Genomic DNA, 22232 nt, shown 5'->3' on the forward strand with positions numbered 1-22232 from the left:
CAGGTACCAGCTGCCAGCTGGTACAGCGCTGTCTCTGGCCTGTGTCTGAGCAGTGGGACACCCGATGAAGGCATAAAATGAGCCAAAAAACCCAAACCAGTGGTGATGGGAGGCGACTAAGCACATGCTTGGTGAGCAGAAATTTTCCACCCGTGGTCTTTCCACTGATGGCTCGTTTTGGTAGGGGGGGCTCTGGCTGCAAAACGCCTGAGGGCAGCTCCAGGGACACCCCAACACGAACCAGAGCCAGGCTGCGAGGCACCCGCACGCCATGCGGGCAGCCCTTGCTGCAGGGGGTGCCACAGGCCCGGTGCCTTCGGAAGCTGACGTATCATTTACGCGTAGAGGTAAAATCTAATTAGCAACATTTTTATTTTTTAATTATTTAATTAAGATTTCTCTCCTTTTATTCGATGTGGGAGTCGTGTATCTCTTTCATTTTGCTCTCTGTGTGCTGTTTTTAAGCCGTGAACCTCGGCGGCCTTGCTTCTCTTGTGAGATAGGTGAAGGTGCTTAACGTTACAGTCGTTTTCTGGGCAAGTCTTTGGCTTTATCAAAGCAAATCTCATTTATTTATTTGATTATTTATTTATTTGATTATTTATGTGTTTATTTATTTATTCCTGCAGTGTAACCGTTCTCCCCAAAAATCGTCCCCGCGTTTCCGAGCCGTGTCAAGGCTGGGGTTCGCCACCTTCCTTAGGGCTCAGCCCCCCCGCAGCCCCAGGCACTATACCCGGGCCGGGCCGGGCCGGGCCGGGGTCGCTCCGCGGCGCTGCGCGGTCGCCTCCAGGCCGCGGGGGCGCGGCGCGGAGCCAGCTCCCGCCCCCTTCCGCCCCGCCCCTCGCCGCCTATTGGCCACACTTCGCCTGCGCTTTGCATATTCACGACCCGCCGGCCAATGGGAGCGGCGGGGCGGCCGCCTCATTAGCATACGCACCTCGGCGCAGGGCGCACAGCAGCAGCAGCAGCCGCCGCCGCCGCGGCTCGCAGCCACCCAGGGCCGGGAGGGGCGGGCGCGCCCCGCAGCCCCGCCGCAGCCCCGCGCCGCTCGGCGGCCGCGCTCCCTGGGGACCGCCCCGCGGCACCCGGCGATGGCCGCCCCCGCGCCCTACCTGCGGGGCTGAGCCGGGCCGGGCCGGGCAGGGCAGGGCAGGGCAGGGCAGGGCACGGCGCTGCATGGGGCGGGCGCGCCGCTGAGACAGCCCCAGGGCCGCGCCGCGCCGGCCAGCAGCGGGCTGGCGGCCGGAGGAGAGAGCTTTTTTTTTTTTTTTTTTAAAAAAAAAAAATATATTTCTGGTCGTTTCCGTGCTTTTATTTTTTTTTTTTTAATTTTTAATTTTTTTTTTTTTTTTTTTTAGCTATTGTTTTCGTTATTCTCGCGTTTTTGCGGCGTGCCGAGCCGTGCCGGGGCGGGCGGGCGAGGGGGGGCCGGCGATGCGGTGCCTCCTCGCTCTGCTCGGCCTCGTCGCATGGGGCCCGGGGAGCTCGGCCGGAGGGCCCGGCGGCGGGGCCTCCCCCCCGCCCTGCCCGGCCGCCTGCAGCTGCGACGGGGACCGAGGAGTGGACTGCTCCGGCAGGGGGCTGGCCGCCGTGCCCCCGGGACTCAGCGCCTTCACGCACGCCCTGTGAGTGGGGACGGGGGGCGGGGGGCTCCGCCTTGAACCCCGGGCAGGTGGAGGGGGACGGGGACGGGGACACGGGGACCCCCGGTGGTCGCCGTGTGAGCGCGGCTGCCCTCGGGCCGGAGCCTCGCTGCCTTTGTTCGGCGGTGCCTGAAGTCCCCGGGGGCTCCGGAGGCTGAGCGGGTCCGGGTTTGCCCCCCCTGCCCGGCCACGCACCGGGAGCCCTCCTGCGAGCCGCCCCCCGGGGGTGCCCGGGGCTGGGAGGCCTTACCACGAGCCTCCTGTGGTCCCCCCAAGGCTGCTGCCCCATGGCAGGAGCTATTTGGGGAGTATTTGCCATACACCGCGTTTGGGTGCTGGGTTTATGGCTCCTGCGCCGTCTGGCTGCCCTGTGGAAAGGGGATCGGGCTGTCCCTGCCTGCCTGCAAGATGGCATTTGCTGGGTAATGGCACAGCCAACACCCACGGCAGATAAGGTTGCCAAAGAGTTTCAGGTGTAGCTTCCTACTTTCCCAGCAGGTAGGTGCCCAGAAGGCTCCTGCTCCGGCTTAGGGCCAAAGTGAGAGGGGACACACGCACACGTACACGTGGAGGGGTGTTTGTGTCCGCTGTGGGTGGCCCAGTTTGGAAACAAGCAGCTCTGTGGCCATCTCCTGCTGTGGCCTTGGAGGATCCCCATTTGCGTCTTGGTTCTTGTTTCCTCGCTTGCAACATGAAAAACTGGGTGCCTTCGTGGCACTTCTGCGCCTGAATACGCCTCTGTTGCGGCACGGCTGCTGGAAGTGTAGGGTAGGCACAAAACAGCTTTGTAGGCCCTAGAAAACTCACCTCTGAACCTGCTCGGGCTGTGCAGCTTTGTCAGAGAAGCTGAATTAGCTTGCGTGGAGCAAATAAATAAATAAATGGATCGCACCCCCTAGCTGACACGTTGGTGTCACGGCCAAGTGTCTCAGCGACACGAAGAGAAGAAAGCTGCCCCGTGCTCCGTGCCTGGCAGCACAGCTACGCCAGGAAATCCCCTTCGCGTTGCTGTGGGGCTTTTTTCGATTATAGCCATGGCAGCAGAGAGTCCGTGGCGTGGAGATGGCTGAAGGAGGGCAGCAGGGAATGGGCTGCGATACCGAGGGCCAAGTCGTGCCTACGTTTTTTGGCTTTGGCCAGGAGAGCGGCTGGGAGCTGTTGCTGACAATTAACCCGAGCTGGCAGCCAAGGGCTTCCAAGGCAGCGGAGAAATGTGGAAGGGAGCTGGTATTTCTGTTTCACTACTCGTGTTTTAATTTCCCTGCATTCATTTTAATAGCTTAACATAACCTCCACTCGCGTTAAGCCAGGCGGCGACTCCAGCGGGGCCTCGGGAGCGTGTCCCTCGGGACTCCCGGCCTCGCTCTGCGTTTCCTGCATGTTCCTACCCTTCGGTGGCTGGTGGAAGGTCCAGCAGACCTCTGGGGGGACATGTGCTGAGCAGGGAGGCCTGAGGAAAGGAAGGCCAAGGTGTGCCCCTAGCCAGCACCTCGCCTGGTGGTGGTGCTGGGAGGTCCCCCTGGGGGGTGGCAGGGGGCTGGTGGTGGTGGGAGGGGAGGAACGGGGAGGACACCGCCGGGGTAATTGCCTGGTGCTTGTGCTGGAGGTGGCCATTGGCTCTGTGTAATTTAGGTGGGTGTTTATGTAACGCTTAATTACCAGCTGCCTGGCTCTCTGTTTACGAAGGCTGTGATTTTATTTTGTTGCAAAATAACTGTCTGACAAGTCGATACGCAAGAACGTCCAAGTGTTTCGTTGGCTTCGCTGATCACTGCTGTACGTTTCCCACCTCTGCTGTGAGGCTTTGTGTCCTGTGCGCCTGAAAACCTCCGCGGTCATGGCAGGAAGTTACGGCAGGGCGTGCTGAGGGTGCTTCTGCTTCCCAAGGATGCCTGTCCTCGAACTGAAATCCCAGTTTTGGGAGGCTGAGGCTTACGGGAGTGCTCGGCAGGAGACAAAAAGCAGATAATCCCAGATAATGGCTTCAGGGACGTCTTAAATGGGCCTGGCTGTTTCAGAGGCTTGCCTGACAGCCGTCGGTGGTGCAGTCGCTTCGCAGGGCCTGCTATTATATTTGGGGCACTATAAATATGAAAACATTGCAGATAACTTTATTTCTAGTGCCTCTGATGAACTTGTCCAGGATTTCCCTCCCCCCATTGCCACTCCCTTAAGTTTTTCTAGTGGCAGGGTCCATGGCGTTCGTTTTTCTTTCCTCGAGTTGTGAAGGGAGTGCTTTCAAGCCCCTGGTCGCCCTGAAGTCTCAACGCTTCTACACGATGCTGGGCACAAATGCTGGAAGCGGCACACTTGTTTATGCTCTCTGCCACCCTCCCTTTGTGAAGCAAGCCCACAATCGCTGCTTGCTTTTGTTTTAAAAGCTCTCCAGTTTTGCTGGCCGTGTTCTAGTGTCACCTCCTTCCAAGTCCATTGCCTCTCAAAACCCTCAAATCTCCTTTATCCACTTCTCCCATGAAGGATAGACCTCTGCAGGACGAAACAGTCCTCTCGTCTTTTGTTTTTCCTAACCCATCTAGCCTACTGCTGGCAGCCTTTCTGCGTGCTGTGTTGTGCAAGAGCTGCGTACGATCAAGGTGTCCAAGTTCAGAAGGATCCTGTTTTAGTCATTTTGTAACACAGGCTGGTTCAGCAACTGCAGAGAGCTGATCGCCTTTTCAGTTTACAGACTATGCAGAAATACCCCCGCTGTCTCACGTTTGCGTTAATTTCCTGCTGTGTTTATGTATAAATGGCAAAATTATATGGTTCTGTTTGGAATCAGCAAAGCTGGAGTGTTTTGGTGTCTTTCCTTCTGGCACTTGTATTTTTTGTAGAGCAGCAGTGCAGCACAGCGGGTGGATGTGAGACGTGGCCTCCTAATACACCAGGCACTAACGTGTGGACATTGAGCATCCCCCTGTTGTCAGATAAGCACGGTCAAGACCTGGCTGGGGTCCTGCGGATGCTGTCTCGCAGAGTGGTTATGGAGAAGAGGAAGGATGTCCAGACACAGCCTTGAGTCTGGAAAATGTAGCATAATTGCTGCCCTCCTGAGAGAGAGAAGCCTTATCGAATTAGCTTTCACAGTTGCACTGTCTAGGTCTCTGCATTCGCTGTATCCTGGTGTTAGGATGGCAAGGAACAAAACACTCATTCTGTCTTTTGAGAAACATAATTTCCATAACTCTTCAGGAAAACTACAATCAGGCCATTTTAATGTGTTTGTTTCTGTTAACCAGCAGAAACCTTGTTACCCTGCTTTACTAACCCCCAGTGCTGGTGCAGCCCCACCTCCCTGGCTGGTGCAAAGGGACAGATCCCAGCCCTAAAGCTGGCAGGGGCTTTGCCTGTCCCTCATTTTGGAGGTGCTAGAGGTGGCTGCGTGCACCTTTCAGCTATGGCACCTCTCCGGTCCCGGTGCTGCCACCGTGGCGTGGTGACACGCAGCTGGCACGAGGGGACCGGCTCCATCTGCGTGACGTTGGGCTGCTGCAGGCGGGAGAAGCGGTGCACAGAGAAGTGAGGTGGTTGTTTCAAAGCCCGTTGCATATTTTTGCCCTTTTCATGTTCTCTGTTGGCAGCAAACTTGATGTTTGGCCGCTACCCCTCTTTTCCTTTTCTTCCTCCCTGAAAAAAAAACGCCAGTGCCCCACCGTAACACATAATTTGTCAGGTATTTGGCGTGTGTTTGATATGTTGAGCTCATTTATATCAGCAATATGTCACTTCTTGTTTGGTGCTTACTGGCAGAGGCTCATAAATGTGACTTGGGGGAGCAAATACTAAGATAAGTCTGCAGTGTGGAAAAAAAAAAAAAAAAAAGGTTGGACTTTAGTGTAAGCAGGTTTATGCTAGTAAATAATTAGCTAGTTCTTGAGAGGAATTTACTAGTAACTATCTGCTTGAGATGGAAAATATGGAAGCTGTAATATAAGGACTCAAAAACAAAACAAAACCCAAAGAAACCTCCTCCGCAAGGATCTTTATTTGTTTTGTATTCTACATCTAAGGCAGCAATTTTTGCAGAACACAAGCGCTTATTTACCCAGAGAAAATTACTGGCCTAGATTTCGGAAGGGCTGAGCACCCATATCTCGTTTTAGAGAGGGTGGGAGCTGCTGGGCTCGGGGAGGGTCTCTGAGCGTCGGTCGTGTTTTTCCCTTCCCTCTTCTCTGCCACCCCTGTGCTTGTTCCTAAAGATCTCCCTCCTGTTGGGAATGGGTATGAGCTGATGTGTTTATGGGCTGGGGAATCTGCAAACAACCCGTGTTTGCCTGCTTAGTGTTTTGCAAACAAGCAAGGGAGTGAAATGGACGGGGCTCGTTGGCTTCGGTGCTGTGTGTGGGGCTCCGTGGCCAGCAGCTATCCCACCGGGGTCCCAGTGGGGTTTAGGCTGTGCCCTTTTGCTTGGGGGCCTGGCCTTGGGGCTCTTCAAGGAGGAAGTACAAAGTCGAATGCAGCCTGGGCGAAGAATCTGCATGATCCTAGAAACAGGAGACAAAGGTCGGAGAAGACACACACACGAGGATAAGACAGGAGAAGAAGCCATCCTGACGTGATGAAAATGATCAAAAGAAACCTGGAAACAGAGGCTGAGGATTTCAATGTTAGGAAGCCTGTGTTAGCAGAGGTTTCGAGGGCATTTCCAAACGTTAGTGGCCCCCGACCACCCTCCCTACCTGGAAGACTGCTGCAGTGGTGACCCAGGGTTTTGCTACAGGGAAATTCTCTTCCGTAGTTTTTCATACCTGCCTTTCAAGTACTGCTGCAGTTTTCTGATAAGATATTCTCAAACTGTGGTCAGAAAAGAGATTTCTGCTCATGTGATATTGGTTCTTAATTATTTCCCACTGCGCAGGTGCCCTACAGAGCCCTTCTGGGAACACGGGCGCAGCTGTGAACACTTCCTCTGCTCACACAGAAGCAAATAGCTCAGGGGGTATGGGATGGTGGCTTGGACGGAGGAGAGGAGGACCTCAACATCACTATATAAATACCGTCCTTGCTAGGAAATTGTGTGAAAGCCTTTATCAGAATCAGGTCCAGATTCATTTGAGTTTGGGAGCTAAATAATGCTGTCAAGTCCAAACGGAGAGCACCTAGCGTTGTATGTGTTGGTGCTTGGGAAGTGTAATTAAATGATGCAGAAATGGCATGTGATCTACCTGGCAGAAGAGTGGACTTTATTTTTAAAAGTGCTGAGTTACTGCAGCTGTCAGCGTGTTTCACTGAAGTAGAAAGTTTCCAATATTTTCAAATCTTATGTCATGTATTTTAAAATACATAACTGAAATAGTTGACTGCATTTCAATTTTACTGCTGAATAATTTAACTGTTCCAGGACTGCAGCAAGGCCAGAACTGGCAGAAATGTACTATACTGGCTGAGAGATGGGGGGGGGGGAACTGAACTGGGTTTCAGCTTTATCCTGAATTCGACAGCACATTCTGCATAGTCAATAAACTGACATTGTTACTGATATACATCCTGCAGAGAACAACAGAGCACTTGAGTTTGTGTGTCTTTAAAAAAAAAAAAAAAAAAAAAAAATTGAATTACAATGCACAACAGATAACTGATGGCTTTATGCATGTCAATCAATGTGATAACATGTTTTGGGGGAGAAAAAAGCAGATAGCTGCTCTTGAGCAGGTGATATCTGTGTGTGTGCCCTGGTGGAGCGAGGTCTGACAGCTGTGAAAGATGTTTGGCTTTGGAAATGAAGAACATCACCCAATGAGCTGTTGCCAGCCTCGTTTTCCAGGTGCTTTCTGTATTTACTTTGCATACTCCCCGAGTTACAGGGGAGTCATATTTTTCTTAGGTGGGCCGTTCACTCATACGGCGTGCCTAGAAATTAGTAAAATTCTCTTAGGTAAGAGAATTTCAGCTATAATTTTTTGTCAACCTGTTAAAAAGCATGTCTTGGTGGTTTCATTTGGTATCTTGTCAGAGGAAAAATGGTCTTCGCTGCATGGCAGAAATAAAATGACTTCCTTCCAGGCTTTCCTTGTTTGTGTTTTGCCTTCCCGTGTAATGAGTACAATTGGCTGAGGACACCTGAGAAGTGATGAGCATGTGGAACATATGGGCAGTGTATTTTGCACAATTGCAAAACATTTCTCTCGTTTCTCAAGTGATGCCACTTGTAAGCCTAGCTAGATCTTTGGTACTATAACGCAAGGTAACTCCTGAAACTTGTAAGGTCTGTTGCTGAAATGTGATGCACGGTATGACAGATCTTGTTGTTGTTCAACTCTGTTGTCGATAGCTCCACATTTAATTAAAAGCTTTGCTCTATAACTTTGGTGCCTGTAAGTCCCTGAGACAACGATCTGTGATTTTGACAGCTCTGCCTCAAGGTTTTGACATGGGGAAGATGAGTATTAAGGAGTTTTTGAGTCCGACTTCTTTTTGTCACCTGAAGGTGAGGAAATATTGAAGATAATTATGTTCAGGAGTAAGAAAACTGTAATGAAAATGAAGGAACTTTAAAATCCAGAAATCAATTCCTGTGAGCCTTACATTAACAGTGCAGGAGGAGCCTCAGACCATCCCTGTGGTTGGGAGGGAGGTGAACAGGAGCGATACAGACGGTGCTGTGTTCGGGGAAGGACTAAAGACTTTCACCACAAGATCAAGTGCTATTTCTTCATCTTGAGGAAGAAATTGAGAGAAATCCCAAGGGAGATCAACTTGTTGAGAGTGTTGTGAGGAGTGCCCTGAGAAATCAGGCCTCTGGAGAGTAAACAGCTGTCTCTGCAGCTCTCAGATGAATGCTTTATTATTTAAGTATGAGTATTTAAGTGCTGTACTTCCTTCTTTCCTCTCCCCCAGCCAGTGCTGGGGGAACGCTGGGTCTCACGAGGGCTTTTCTTCACCCTGAAATCTTTGAGAAAGTGTGTTTGGGCTTTCGAGTGGTGCACAATTAGCAATGAATCATAAATGGATGTGCAATTTCTGAGGTATGCAGGGGAGGCCTAAACCTGTTTAATTTAGCTTAATGATGCTGCAAGCACAGTTGTGCATTTTATAACCTTGTCCTGTGAAAATGTGTTGTTGTTTGGGAGTTCTCCCATTACCTTCTGACATCCGCATAGCTGCCCATGAATAGCCTGACCCGGCGTCTCAGCGGGGAGACCCGCGTGGCTGTGCTTTCAATAGGCATGTTGCTGACAAAGGAAACATATGGGATGTTTCGTTCCCGTCTCTGCAAGCAGCAGTGGGGCTGTGAGGGCACAGGCCTGGAGGCTTTGGCCTGGTAAGCTGGCCCTGAGCTTTGTGGGAGCTCGCAAAATGCTCCTGCCAAGGCCCTTGTGCCTTGTGTGGCTGAGGGAAGGTAATCCCAGGTGGACAACGAACCATCTCGGCAGCCAACATCAGTAAGGTGACCGTGTCTCTGAAAGCAGAGGCTAGGTCTCAGAAGCAGCTGATCTCTCTGCATGCAGACCTGCCTGTGCTTCTCGGCTTGGCAGGGCCGGTGGATCCAGCTTGGCTCAGCTCCAGCATGCACACGCTTTGAGAGAGCCATCTTCTTTTTCAGGAGGCATGGTTGGAGGTGAGAGGAACGTGTTGGTTTTGAACTAGAGGAGACCTTCCTTGGACCAGGAATTGTGCCTGCAGGTCTCAGAGCTGCACAAACTACGAGCCCTTGAACCTACCGAAGGAAGCCTTGCGTTGTTTGAAAGATCCGTGTGTGTAGGCCCAGATGTTGGACCATGGAGGTTGTGGTGGGGAGGGGAAGGAAAGGACACGATCCCGAACAACTTCACATGTTATGGGGCCTTGCTCTGACAATGTAGCTGCTGCTGGTTTGGACCTGGACAGGCTCCTGCCTTCTGGTAGTTGTTCCTGATGGTGGTTTTAACACTTGGATTTGGGAAGGGAAAAAAAAAAAAAGAAAATGCATGTGCTAATATTGACCAAACTGTTAATATTTTACAGAACTAGTGTGTCTTGTTAGGTGTAGAAAATCTGGGTCTCTTCCAAGGGCAAATGTGCTAGCACTGTGAGTGTTTAGTGGAGACATTACATCTCTTGAATATCTAGGTCAATTATTTATTTAGAATTGACGTGCTCTTCCTTGAAATCTCACTTTCAAAATCTTCAACTAATTTGTTTACGTGTTTTTTGTTCCTGTTTTTTTACCATGTTTCCCACAAAAACAGCTCTCTGGTTTCCAGGTCAGAAAATGTGCAGTATCCTGATATTCAGTATTTTTATGCAGGTTTTTGATCTCTTGGGAGGATAATAAATAACAGTTGCTCACTGCTTCAGCAGAAACCTCTGCAGTTGTACTGCAGGGCTAATTTTTACTGGTACAATTACTCAGGAAGAAAAGAAAATCTCTTCAAAAGAGAAGGCTGTCATTTAAATAACACATCAAAAATCCTGCTTGACAGTAGGACTGCATGTAGTGTTGTCTCTTCCTTCACATAAGACAAATTTTTGTGTCCTGATACCATCGTTGGGAGAGATTCCATCCCACGTGGGGTTGACATGTATATCCAAATACCCTGGCTATTTGTTGAACTTGTCTAACCAAGCACATTCCACAGTTCCTTCAGGTAAAGCGGGTCCCCACTGGGTCTCAGTTCATTCAGTGCCGTCATGAAGAGAAAATAGGGAAATAAAAATAATGAACATCAAAAATATCCTTCCCAAAGCCCTTTTTTCATCAAGTTGAGTTCAGTAATGGGTTTCCTGTCTTGCTAGAAGAGGACCAGTTGGTTTCCATAGGCCACGCTGCTGTGCACACCAGCTTGTCCTTGGCCATCGTCTCTTGGGTTCGACAGCTTCTGTTTCAGCTCCCTGCCACCCAAGCCCCTGGCAGGAGACAACACTCAGGGCTTGCTTCTCACTCAGGTCTGTCTGGTGGCACCAAGGCCCTTTGGGCTGTATGACGTGGGGCTGGCAGGGAGCTCTGTACAGTTTGAGCCCCTGCGATGTGTTGTCTTAGCAAGTGTGCCAGATAGCTTTTTGTCCATGTAAGGTCAGTTAGTGTAATAAACGCAACAGAAACAAATGCTTCCAACCATGAGGCATGCAGTGTGCATGTAGCTTAGTAATCACAAAGTCAAGAAATCCTGCCTTAGCAGGGCAGTATGAAATCATCTTCCTCCATGAGCTTCACTTGTGGTAGCGCAAAATAGGTCGTCATATGTGCCTCATGCTACCAAAAGAAAATGTTTAGCTCCCTTGCTTTTGCTCTCTGATGACCACAAGATGTGTACTTGAATGCCTGAGACTTGAGCATCGTACCCATCCTGTCTGACAGTGGTATCCAAAGCACACGTACTGCCATACGCTCCCATTGCTTTTCTGGTTTGGGGTAGTTTTACAGAACACCATGTTAATTGGCAAACATCTGTGGATATATAAATTTTGCTATGTCCTCTAAAGCCACCTTTCTCTGCCGGGGGTGGAGTCCCCCCCACTTGTTGAGAGAACAGCTCAAAGAAGTCTGAGCTTTTTTCTACCACCTTAGAGCAGTAAATATTAGTCATGACAAAAATAATTATGCTTTTGCCTGCATGGAGCTGGACCTGTTGAGTGGCTAAGTACTCAACATGTACTTTACTAAACTAGATGGCTTTTTAAAATTCCTGTTTTCACTGTCCTGTTTGTGTGTTGCAGCATTGAGGACTGCTGGCATTGCTGGGTTATCCCTGCTCTCCAGCCTACTTCTTTTCAACAGGTGCTAGTTGAACATGACTTCCCCCCATAGCTTTTGCACAGTCAGTCTCTGCTGGCTTCTCACACTTTTGAGGTACTGGCGAAACCAAGGATTCTCCATGGTATTTATGATGCATATACACAAAAAAAAAAAAAAACAAACAAAAACATTCCAAAGATGATAAATCGGAATTCATTGTGCTCTTATGTAGAAAAAGGACAACAAATCTGTAGTGCCTACAATTGCTCATCTCATTTTAATTAAGTACACTTTTAATTGTGGGTGCCCTTCTTGAACTACTATGCCAGGTTGAAAAGTAGCTTCTGATTTTAAGATAACAGGTGAATCACAGCACAAATCACCAGCAAAGACGCAGAGTATTTTGTATGTGACCATTTTCAATATTACAACAGTCCCTGCACCTCTGATTTAAAGAAACCCTGGAGCAGCAGCATGTTGCTCCAGGGTTGGAGTCCTTCCTGTATGTTGGCAGTACAGAGCAAGGTGTATGTGTGGTGGTGGGGATTGCTGTGCAGACGCTGTTTGGGTCAGCTCTGTACCTCCACAGAAATGTAGAGATGGCATGTAGAGATACAGTTTGGAAAGTTAATCTAAGGGATTTGCTGAAGGGGTTAAGAGGCAAGCAATTATGAAGTTAAGTTTTGTAAAGGAAGCAGAACAGTTCTTGCAGCACAACAGCATTAGCAGACAATTCTTTTGAGGCCGATAGGAGATCTCTTAACAACGCATATCTCCAAAAATATTGGGAAAGCCTTAAGGTTTGTCTACTGTGAACACTTTGCTTCTCTTTTGAAGCTTGGACTTGCAAGCACGGGCTTATATGGGATTTTCTTCTTAACCTTTCAGTACTAAATAGTCTCTTTTAGATTTCCCTGAACTATGTATGAACGCATACTCTGTATGTGCTTTATATTTTTAAAAGCAGGTAGGGCGTAGTTTATTTTCAGAGAACATATGCAGATCATCCAAGAAGCTTCAGTGAATAATAACCAAGTGTTTGTGTAATTAAAAATGCAAGCAAAGCCTACTCCGATGCTGTCTTGCCAGCAATAAGGCATTGCTAATGCCTTGGAAAGGCTCTTTGCCCCAGATAACGCAACTCACATAGAAGGAGGAGATTCTGTTGCAGCTTTCCTTCACAATCTTTTTGGGTTGTTCAAATGACTTTCATTAAGTTTTTGCACAATAGCCCAAGGCTTTTGAGGAACTGCTAGGCTGGAAGCTCGTCACACTTGTTCCCATATGTTGCAGTCATTTGAAGAAGGCAGTTTCCAAAACACAGTGGTGGTTGAAGCACAACCAGCATCTTAAACGTTGAAAATCTCGGTCACATTTTAAGTATTTTTAACTGTTGAGAAGATGCTATCTGGGGAGAGATTAATGAGCAATAAGTAAACTATGTTGGATCCGGGCTTGCAGAATGCAGTTTAACTGCTTTAGGTTTCAGCACACTCGTTTAATTGCTGGGTTACTGCATGTTTTCTCCGGGGGGTGGAGGGACGTATATATGTGTGTGTGCAGGGGAAGTGTATACATTTATACAAAGAACACGAATTAACTTTGGGGATACTGTGCTTGTGTTGCCTAAACAATCACACTTTAGATTACCACTGCCTTAATTTCCTTTCAAGAAAATTGTAGATAGGTCTTGCTATCGCTTACACTTGATTACTTCAGAGTTAACTTCCCCTGTGTGATTTAACATGCATGAGCTTAATTATTCTTTTCTGGCCTAGGGAGAGATTTCCTTCCAATAATTACCTTCACTGCCCTTTACCCTTCTGCACAGGAGTTTGTTTGGAGAGCTGTAGTTGCTCGGTAAGCAATTCCAAACACGGCAGTGCCTGAAGCTGTCTTGGAAACATAATTTATACCTTTTACATTGGGTGTTAAGCTTCATTTCACCGAAGCACAACTACTAGGTGGAGAGAATTAGTGAGTTTTAAACGTTTCTCTCTTCTCTGAAGGCAGTACGTGTTCACCAGAAAAACACTAGTTTGTACCTCCCTTTTATACTGTGGTGGGGTGATTCAGGTAAAAAGGAAAGGAAATATAAATTAGCAACTAACGTCTATTAATTCAGCCATTTCTTTTTACTAGCAACTGCTGTTTAGTCATATGCTATTTAAATGTCAAAAGAGAATGACTCCTTATGAGCTGGATGTGATGCAGTGTTGCCAGACTGATTGCTCCTGTGATAGCAAAGAAATAAATATTTAATCTGGTGGAAATTCTCAGGTTTATATCTTTCTGATTGCTCTGTATACTGCCCTTCCTGATACGTAGTATGGAGGGAAAAAAAAATACAAGTGGTAAAGATGGGCAAAAGTAAAGCAGAGAAGTTCTTTGTTAAAATCTTTTTATCTTAAGTCAGTGGTAGTTGGAGGAGGCATGACTTCTTGATTGTTTCTTGGAGTGGGTGGTACAGAATTGGTTCGAAGAGCTTTGTCCTCTGCAGCTTGTATTAGTCTGTATACTATACAAGATACTGCCTGATCTGTCCAAGGGATGTGGATGCTGCCTTCTCTGCCATGGTCACTGTTGTAGTCCATACGTAACTGTTTTGTGGTAAATAGAGTAAAAAGCAGCAGAAATACCTTTCAGATTTGGTAGTGACTCTGAGACGTGTCGGTGTTTGTTGTAGGATCTGACACCATAAGTGCAGAGTGCTAGTTCAGATCTGCTTTCCAGCTTTTACAACACTTAACAAATTAAAAGACAACCGTTTTCACCAGTCCCAATAAAACCCTTTCACCCTCTTAACTTCTGGGGGGGTTAATTTTTTAGTAGTGTCTTTTCACAGTTTTGCTGGCAGTAGATTGGAAAAGCTGATGTGTTGATGGTAGTAAGGGATGAACTTGGTAATGAGGGAGACGGTGCGTTGCTAGCCCTTAGGTGTCCCTACCTAGGGCAGGTTTTGAGCTGCACGACAAGTTTTGCTGGTCCCAGCTTACTGATTCAGTAAAACCCAGTCTTTAAAGGGAGAAGAAGCCAGACTGGATTGAAATACATGTAAGTGAGAGCAAGGAAAACCAGATGTCTTTATTAATGGAGATTGGGATATGTGCTTTGTCCACCTCGCATCATCCTTTAGAGTTCTGTCTTAACAATAACATTGTTTTTTCCATCAAAACATAATTTATGTTGATCAGTGGCCTTGAGGTAAGAACTGGGGTGTGTTTCCCTGCCCATGTGATAGTTATCATGGAGCAGGAACACGACCACGTTCTTTGTGCAGAGAGAGCTGAGGAGACAAAGGTTTGCAAGTCCAATTTTCTTGTTTGGATTCATCTGCCGAATGCTTGCTGCCAGGAAGATGCACATGCAACTTCTGGCTACAGGCAGGCTGGAAATACAGATGGATGACTTGGTTGCCTTTTGTGGGTCTCTTGCTTTTCCATCACACGTGCATTAGATGTGTTTATATTATTAAAAAATAAAAATAAAAATTGATCCTATGTACATGATTAAACTTGACAAGCCTTAATCTCTGTTGCAAAGAGTGTGGGCTAGATAGTTCATGTGGTAGGTCTTTGTTTCTCATGTAAATACTTGTGATGTTATATTTGCATTAAGTATGCTGTTTTTCTCTTGACAGTTTAGTGATAAAAATCTACTCAGTTTTAAATATAAGTGTAGTCATATAAGTACTAAGAGCAGTGTTAATCTGAAGAGAGAGATTGACCTTTTAAAGAAAATAACTAGCAATAAGTGCTTCTTTGACCTCGTTTGTTTGTGACGATGGCAGGCAGTGCCTATCAGTTTTTGTCTGAGAGTTTCTGAGAAAGATTTCATTTGCTTTTATGATTTTCTTTTAAAGAAATAGAAAATACACTAACAGTTCTTACTTCTTTAGGTTCTTGGGTCAGTAGTAGTAAGTGTTACTATCTTACTGATATTAGGGGAGAATCCAGAAGTGCAGAGCTCTACTACTGAATTGGGTTAGCACAGCTAATCAGTTTGGGCTGCGATTCCTGACCAACCAAGTCTTGCTGGCAGTTTCCCCCGATGTGTGGGCAGCTGTAGCAGCAAACCCTGCCCGTGCTGATACAGCTCGTTCTGCTTGGGGTGGCGGGGCACCGAGCGGGGACAGAGGGATCCTGTCCTGGTACAAGGGCAGCTTTGCCAGTGTGAGGAAAGGGACAGTCCTCTGCCAACCAAGTCTTGGTTGGCTTTTTTACACTATATTGCAGCGGCATGTGTTACCTCCAGTGAGAATCTGTGTGCCTCACTATGCTGTATAACACGTAGGGGGTTGGTTTTGAAATGTGTTATATCAGAGGCTCTCGTTGAGATATTTGTTGTAGTGGATACACTGGATGCACTTGGGATGACACTTGATGTGCCTTGCTGGAATTGAAATTGCTGTTCTTTCTGGTTGCTGCTGCTCTTGAACTGCTCTGGTAAATAATGACTGGATTTGCCAATAACACAACAACGTGAGAGCAAACTCCTGCTTGACCGATGTTGAAATACCATCAAGGCCAGTGCTATAACAAGTTGTGATAAAGGTTTGTGGGCAGGCTTCCTAAAGATGTATGCTTGAAGTTAGGCCTTAAACCAAATCATGCATATATTTTTTTTTTCTTTTTCTTTTTTTTTCTTTTTCTCTCTTATTTTTTGGAAGAGCTATGCCATTTTTTCTTGCAGTAGAAGAGAGCAAGAACGCTGTGGGGAACAGGTGATAGTTGTGTATTATTTGTTGGGCTTTAAATCAGCCATCTAAGGCTGATTTAGATGTCATTTAAGGCCTGAGCAGCTTGTGGGATGAGCTTTGTTAGCTGTTGGGTCTACCTTCTGCGCCTGCTGTCCCTTCCCCTCATCGCCTTGCCACTTGGTGACCTGCCAAGCAAGCTCCTATGTTGACTTGTCACTCAGGCTGGTTTTGGGTGGAAACGGGCTGGTTTGGGTGGAAAAGGGCTGGATGTCCTGTGCAGCCTACGCCCATGAGGAGGATATTTTATAGGGGTTTTCTTACAGCTTTTATGTTTGCTGTTTGGGGGAGAAGTCCTTTAGGAAAGGAGCTGCTGTTTGGTCTAACATATACTAAGTTTCTGTGGCTGTAAAGAGTTAAAGGGGCTGCTTAGTAGAGACTGCCTCCACTGCTGCAAAGCAGCTGTGACGTGCTGCTCCACACAGAAACGCTGATACTCCATCGGTTCGGTTGTACCTAATGGAATCCAGATGACCTTCATCTAGATCATATACAATATCATATACAAGCCTGCACTGAGTCGCCTGCGAGGCCACCAAAACCAGCAGGGCCTACCCGAGTGTGGACAAGCGCTGGTTTTTGGGCAGTGCCAGCGCTTGGCGTTGCGGTCCCAAGTCTGCATCCATATCGCAGCAGCTTCCTCATCTCCCTGGGCCCAGGGATACCTCAGCCCCATCCCCACCGGTTGCCTGCCTTCTGGGAGCTGCTGCCTTGCGGTGGATGTGGGCGAGCTGCTGCAGCTATGTCACGTTTATGACCGGCTGTATTTTATTTTTTTTCCCCCTTAAAATAGCGAGGAACGCAGCGGCAAGAGGGGACGCAGTAAACTTGAACTTCTTTTTATTGCCGATAATATTTAAAAGCTGAAAGGTAACAGTATTTCGGTTGTGAATACGTGGAAATTGTGTATACTGCTTAATGTGTTTCAGAAATCCCTGTTACTTTTCTTCCTTAAATACAAGAAAACAGGCGTGTAATGCCTCATTGAAAGGAGCCTGTAGGGGTGCTTTGTGAGGGTCTTAATTAAGGGCTTTGAAAGACTAAACAAAAGGAAAAAGAAAATGCTACAGGGTTATTGTTATTCCAGCCCATTGGCTCAGCTAGCTGCCCATCCATTGGTGCCTTCTGTCCATTTGGGAGCTGAATGACACTTTTGTTCGTGGTTAACAGAGGTGAAAGAAGCCAATTATTGGCTGTCTTTTCCACAGGGCAGCTGCAGACGGATTTAACTGCAGGCAAATATGGACTTTTCTGCCACAAGGATGGTTGTGATGACAGTTAGTTTTGTGGAATTGTATGAAAGAAAACAGATTTTTTTTCCCCTCCAGTGACTTGTGTAGATGTTTATTGAAAACTACTGTGAATATGCTGGCTTGGAGTGGGATTGTGTAAATGGATGGGTTCCCTCTGCTAACAGTACACTCAGCTTTTTCTCTCTGTGTGTGAGAGAGTGGCATTTTTTGTGCTTTTATTTTTTCTTTTTTAATTTTAACTGTAGTTTTTTTCCTTTCCTTTTTTTTTTTTTTTTTTCCTCTTTTAATTGCTGTGCAGTGTGCATTAACCCTCTTACGGCTGCTAGCTCAGAAGCTGCAGAAGGACATTTGCAGGTTAGCAGGAAGTCCTAGGGCTGCGAAATAACTTTGTGAATGCAATTAGGGACCTCAGAAAGTGTCTGCATGCCAGAAACTTGCCACCCCTGCTCCCTCATCTCTATCATTTGATCCAAAATATTGTCATATCTTTTCCTGCAACCCTTGTTTTTATAAAAGCTTATTCCTTTCCCCCAGATCTCTCTGTTCAAACCTATGGTCATAGTTTACATGTGTGAAAAGGCTCAGTTGAGAACAAATGAGGTTCACTAACTATGTTGCTTCTGGAAAAGTCTTTTCCAGTTGGGGGCAAATTTTGATAAAGGACCCTTGTTGCCTTCAGAGTTTATCTATCTTAGTTTATTGTGCTGAACACCGTCTCAGCACCTTAGCTGCTCAGAAGACCTGTTGGTGATTATGGTAGGTTGCTTGTGGCCTCTTCGCATAGCCACCCAAATCTGCCTTATGGCTTAGAATGACAGTATCCAAAAAAAAAACAAAAAACAAACAAAAAAACCCCATGGTGATCTTCTGTGGCTTTCTGCTGGTGGTGAGAGAAGTCTGCCTGTTGTCCTCTGGCTGTGGGAGGTGGCAGTTGTGTGAGGTGACTGGTGGTTCATCCTGGGGTGCATAAAGCAGAGGTTTTGTGCTTTCGGTGGTTTTGTCTTCAGCCTGGATGGTCACTTTCTGTTACAGCCCTTGTCACTGGCTGGCTGGTTACCTGTTGCTGTGATGGCCAGCACAGGCCGATGGCAATTAGCTGTGTCCCCTTGGCAGGGCGCAGGCAACCTTCTCTCAGGCCTCCAGCCTGTCTGAGGATGCAGCTTGCCGGCCATTTGTCATCTGCTGGCCGGCGCCAGTGTACAGCCCGAATTGTGCCAAGTTCCTGAAAACACACGAGACGTGTATGTGAGCAGTGCCCTGAAGTCATTTGCGCAGCCTTGGCAGTGATGGCTGAACGCACAGATGCTCTGGCAGAAACAAGGATGACCAGCCCAGAGGCCTGGCTAGCCCTTCCGAGGGGGTGAGGGAGCAGCACTGTGTCCTGTGAGGCAGCTTCTTTCTTAGCCTGAGGTCTTCTTTCTTAGCCTGAGGTGCCAGCAAATGGAGGTCCCCGGGTGGGGGCCGCCTGATGGGGGGCAAGAGCTGGTGCTGACCGCCCCCAGGCTGTGCTCTTGGAGTCCAGGCCTTACTCACAGGAGAAGTAGTACTAGTCTGCCCGTCATTTGGAAAGGAAGAACAGTTTGTGGCCAAATTTGGAAAGCACTAATGACTTGCCGTTTTTTCCAAGTGTTTGTAACGCTAGCTAGTTTTTTTATTGCAGGTTTTATGGGAGGGAACCCACCATTATGCATACAAAGTACACGGACGCAAGTACTGCTGTCACTGTAGGGCCTGGACTTTGGTGCATGTCATATTCAAGTGGAGTCTGGGGGAAGAAAAAAAAAAAAGTTTAAAAGCTATGCAGCTTTCACCACCAAGGAGTTATGCTTTTCAGAAGGCAAAGCATACCTGAGGTTTTATTTCTTGAAATGTGAGTTCTGTGTTTAGTCTGATAGGAACGAGATAATTCTTGACACTTTCATTATACAGGAAAAAATAAAACTGAATTGAAATACTTGTTTGACGACCCTTGGTTACTAAAGTAATGACAAAGTAGAAGCTGAACCTGTAACTTGTTCCTAAGAGTGTCCTGGCAGGCGCTTTGTGCAGCTTTCATTTTGATTAGTATCTAAGGTTCATTGGGAGGTAAGAGTGGATATTCAGCCTGCATTTTCATGTGTGTTAAGGACTAGGCAATACATCTCAAATACAAAAGAGGAATGTGGCTGAAACCAGTATAGCTCGAAAGGGATAGGAAGCCTTTTCCCCTCAACAGACAAGTTAATTTTCAGTTTAAGTGTGGTAACTGATGACTAAGAATTACCCAAACCTAAGTTTTACATCTTATCAAAACTGGCTAGCTCATGCTTCATCAGCTAGTTTAAGATGCCTTGCAAATTGCTATGTAAAAGCACATTTAGTGCTATAAAGGCAATTCCAGGTGCTGCCATGAAATCTATTTTGACACTAGAAAGCGGTACTGTGTGCTTTTCGTTTTCCCACAGTATATAGATAATTATAGTGCCGGAGTGCAGAAAAGGCTTTTTTTGCCAGAAATAATTTTTAGTTACATCCTAGTTATGTGTTACATGCAAGTGAAAAAAAATGGTAAATGTTGGCACCGTTGTGTACAGGTTTGGCCTGATTGGAATGCTTATATTTTGTGTTCTTGCTTAATCCTATCAGTGACCGTGTTCGTACACTAATTTTGTTTTGCTTTTTTGCTTTAGTCTTCTAAAAATGTAGGGCTTACCCAGACTTTTGAGGCTCAGGTTGCTTTCTAAACATTGGGTGGGACAGACTAGCAGACCAAAATAAACTAGAAGAAAATGAATAAAATTCAAAATACTCGGAGTTACTCAAGCTGGCTTTTTTTATGAAATTGGATTTGTAGCTTTCGTGTTCTCTTTTTTTTTTCAACAGAACAAAAATACCAAGCAAAAATGCAACAGAAGACTTTTATAGGAATATAAACGTATAACAACAGTACTGCTTTTCTGTTGGCGTAAACAGATTTAAGTGCTGGGCTCTGCCTGGACAGCTCAAAAACATCAGTAGCTTTATGCCCCCCTTGCTTCTGAGATGCGGAAAAGATTTTTCTCCTTTGAGTAGGGTAGCAGGGGCTTGCAGAGGGGAAGCAACCTGCCCAGCCCCACAGAGCGAGTCCGGGTGGGGGCAAGGCACTGAACCTCCATGGATGCCTGCCTGTAGCTCAGGAGGCTGCTGTGCTCTCGGAGGAGCGTTCAGCTGGAAGTGTTTGTTGTAGTAAGTGCGTGCACTGTTGCTAGGTGGAGCGAGACGTGGTGTACTTGGAGTCCAAAGGGTGAACGTGGCTCCGTACGCTCCTGTTGGGCGGTTTAAATTTTATGGAATTGCCCTTGGATCTGTAAGATGGAATGGAACATGCGTTGGATGTGTTTATGGCTGTGAAATAGGTGGGAAGGGGAAAAAAAAAAAGACTTTACTAAGGCAGTTAGATGCATAATTTGGAGATGTTCTTAATATTTCAGCAATAGTTGTTAATAGAAGCTTTTGGTAAAGAAAAAATACGAATTTGCTCAACAATAATGTGCAAAACATTGACTTTTTCACATATGAAGTGTCTGGGTTAGCAATATGTGTTTTAAGTTAAAACTCCAATATGTCTCTAACCTGGGGCTTATGTAACTCATTAATAGAAATTTCAAGTTCTGGAGTGGTTGCGTGGTCACCTTGCTGGCTGATGGTATGATGCGACTGAGAGGTGGCAAGGACAGTTGTCCCTACTGCCTGTACCGTCCTGTTTGAAGGTGGTTGCAAACATAGCATTAAACCTAATTTATTTAAAACATGACAAATACCTTTCTGTCAAACTCCTTTAGGGAAGTTGGTGTTCATTTCACTGGAGATGTAGCTGCTATGTGTTGTGTTTTCTTTTGGTTGAGTGTGTACTGAAGCCTTAAGCCTGTAACCTGTTGCTGTTCCCTTTCCCCTTGTGACAAGACTGGCGTCGTGTTTGTGTGTGGAGACCTATGGATTAACAATGCCTTCCAATTGGCTTTACGGGCTTTTACAAATAATCTCAAGTCTTGCCAGCAAACGCTGGTTGTCATGAATGGTTTGTACACGTGTCTGGGCTAAGGGGATCCCAGGTGCCAGCCCCTGATGTGTGGAGAGTTGCTGATCCAGCCAGTTTGATGGCATTATTGTTAGCTGAGATGAAGGCACTAAAATGTTCCTTGTAGTTCCTCATATCTAGAAGACACCTTAGTAAAACATGAAAGTGTCGGTAGCACGAGAATAGCATTTTGAATGTTTGTACCCCCAAATTCCATCGTAAGGTTTACAACTTGTCTTAGTTCTGTGCTTAGACTGAGCTGTGGTGCCTGCTGGCAGGACCCTAGCCAGAAGGAAACCAAGTGGATGAAGCACAGAAGATGCACAGCGGGCGTCGAACAATTGCATGCCTTAGATTTGACCCCCCTCTCGAGCAGTCTGGGTGGTGGCAGGATGCAGGGAGCCTGCCTGGTGAAGGTGCTTGGGAAGATGCTGGTCCTCACAGGCACAACCCCAGGTCCTGCTCTCTTCCATCCATCCACAGACTTCTCCTCAGTCACCACGGCCCAGTTGTTCCCGCTTGGTGACAGATCCCAGTGGGTGTACAAGGAGCGCCGCGGGCCGCTCGCCCTGCACAGCTGAGGCCTCCCTGCTCAGTCCCCAGGTCAGAGCATACAGGGTTACAGACACCCGAGGAACACAGCATTTTACTCCCTGCTGTAAATAACCGCCACCTCTGTGAGCGCAATCCTCGTACCCACCAGCCCGTAATCTGCACCAGACGTGTGGCTCTTCTGAAGCGAACAGAGGGGCGCAGGAACTCGTGCTGTATTTCTATTCCAGGCCACCATCCCTTTCCTAATAATGCAGTGGAATTTTTTCGTGGTTAATTCCCCACCATGTGTCAACAGAGACCATTAACCGTACGTGTGATTGCTTAATGGCCG

The 22232-nt window shown here is 47.1% G+C and overlaps 1 protein-coding gene across 2 annotated transcripts in view; it reads left to right on the forward strand.

Moving 5' to 3' along the window:
* The first annotated feature begins 1020 nt into the window (after nucleotides 1–1020).
* LGR4 (leucine rich repeat containing G protein-coupled receptor 4) overlaps nucleotides 1021–22232 on the forward strand; it is a 73797-nt gene continuing 52585 nt past the window's right edge. The window contains exon 1 of one of the 2 annotated variants that reach the window (XM_084520757.1): nucleotides 1021–1628. In XM_084520757.1, the coding sequence (XP_084376883.1) occupies nucleotides 1438–1628 (191 nt within the window). In that variant the 5' untranslated portion in view covers nucleotides 1021–1437. The remainder of the gene's footprint in view (nucleotides 1629–22232) is intronic. The other variant, XM_084520756.1, reaches the window with a different exon arrangement.

This window comes from Aythya ferina (genome assembly GCF_964211825.1).
Source record: "Aythya ferina genome assembly, chromosome: 5".
In the NCBI taxonomy this organism is placed as follows: domain Eukaryota; kingdom Metazoa; phylum Chordata; class Aves; order Anseriformes; family Anatidae; genus Aythya; species Aythya ferina.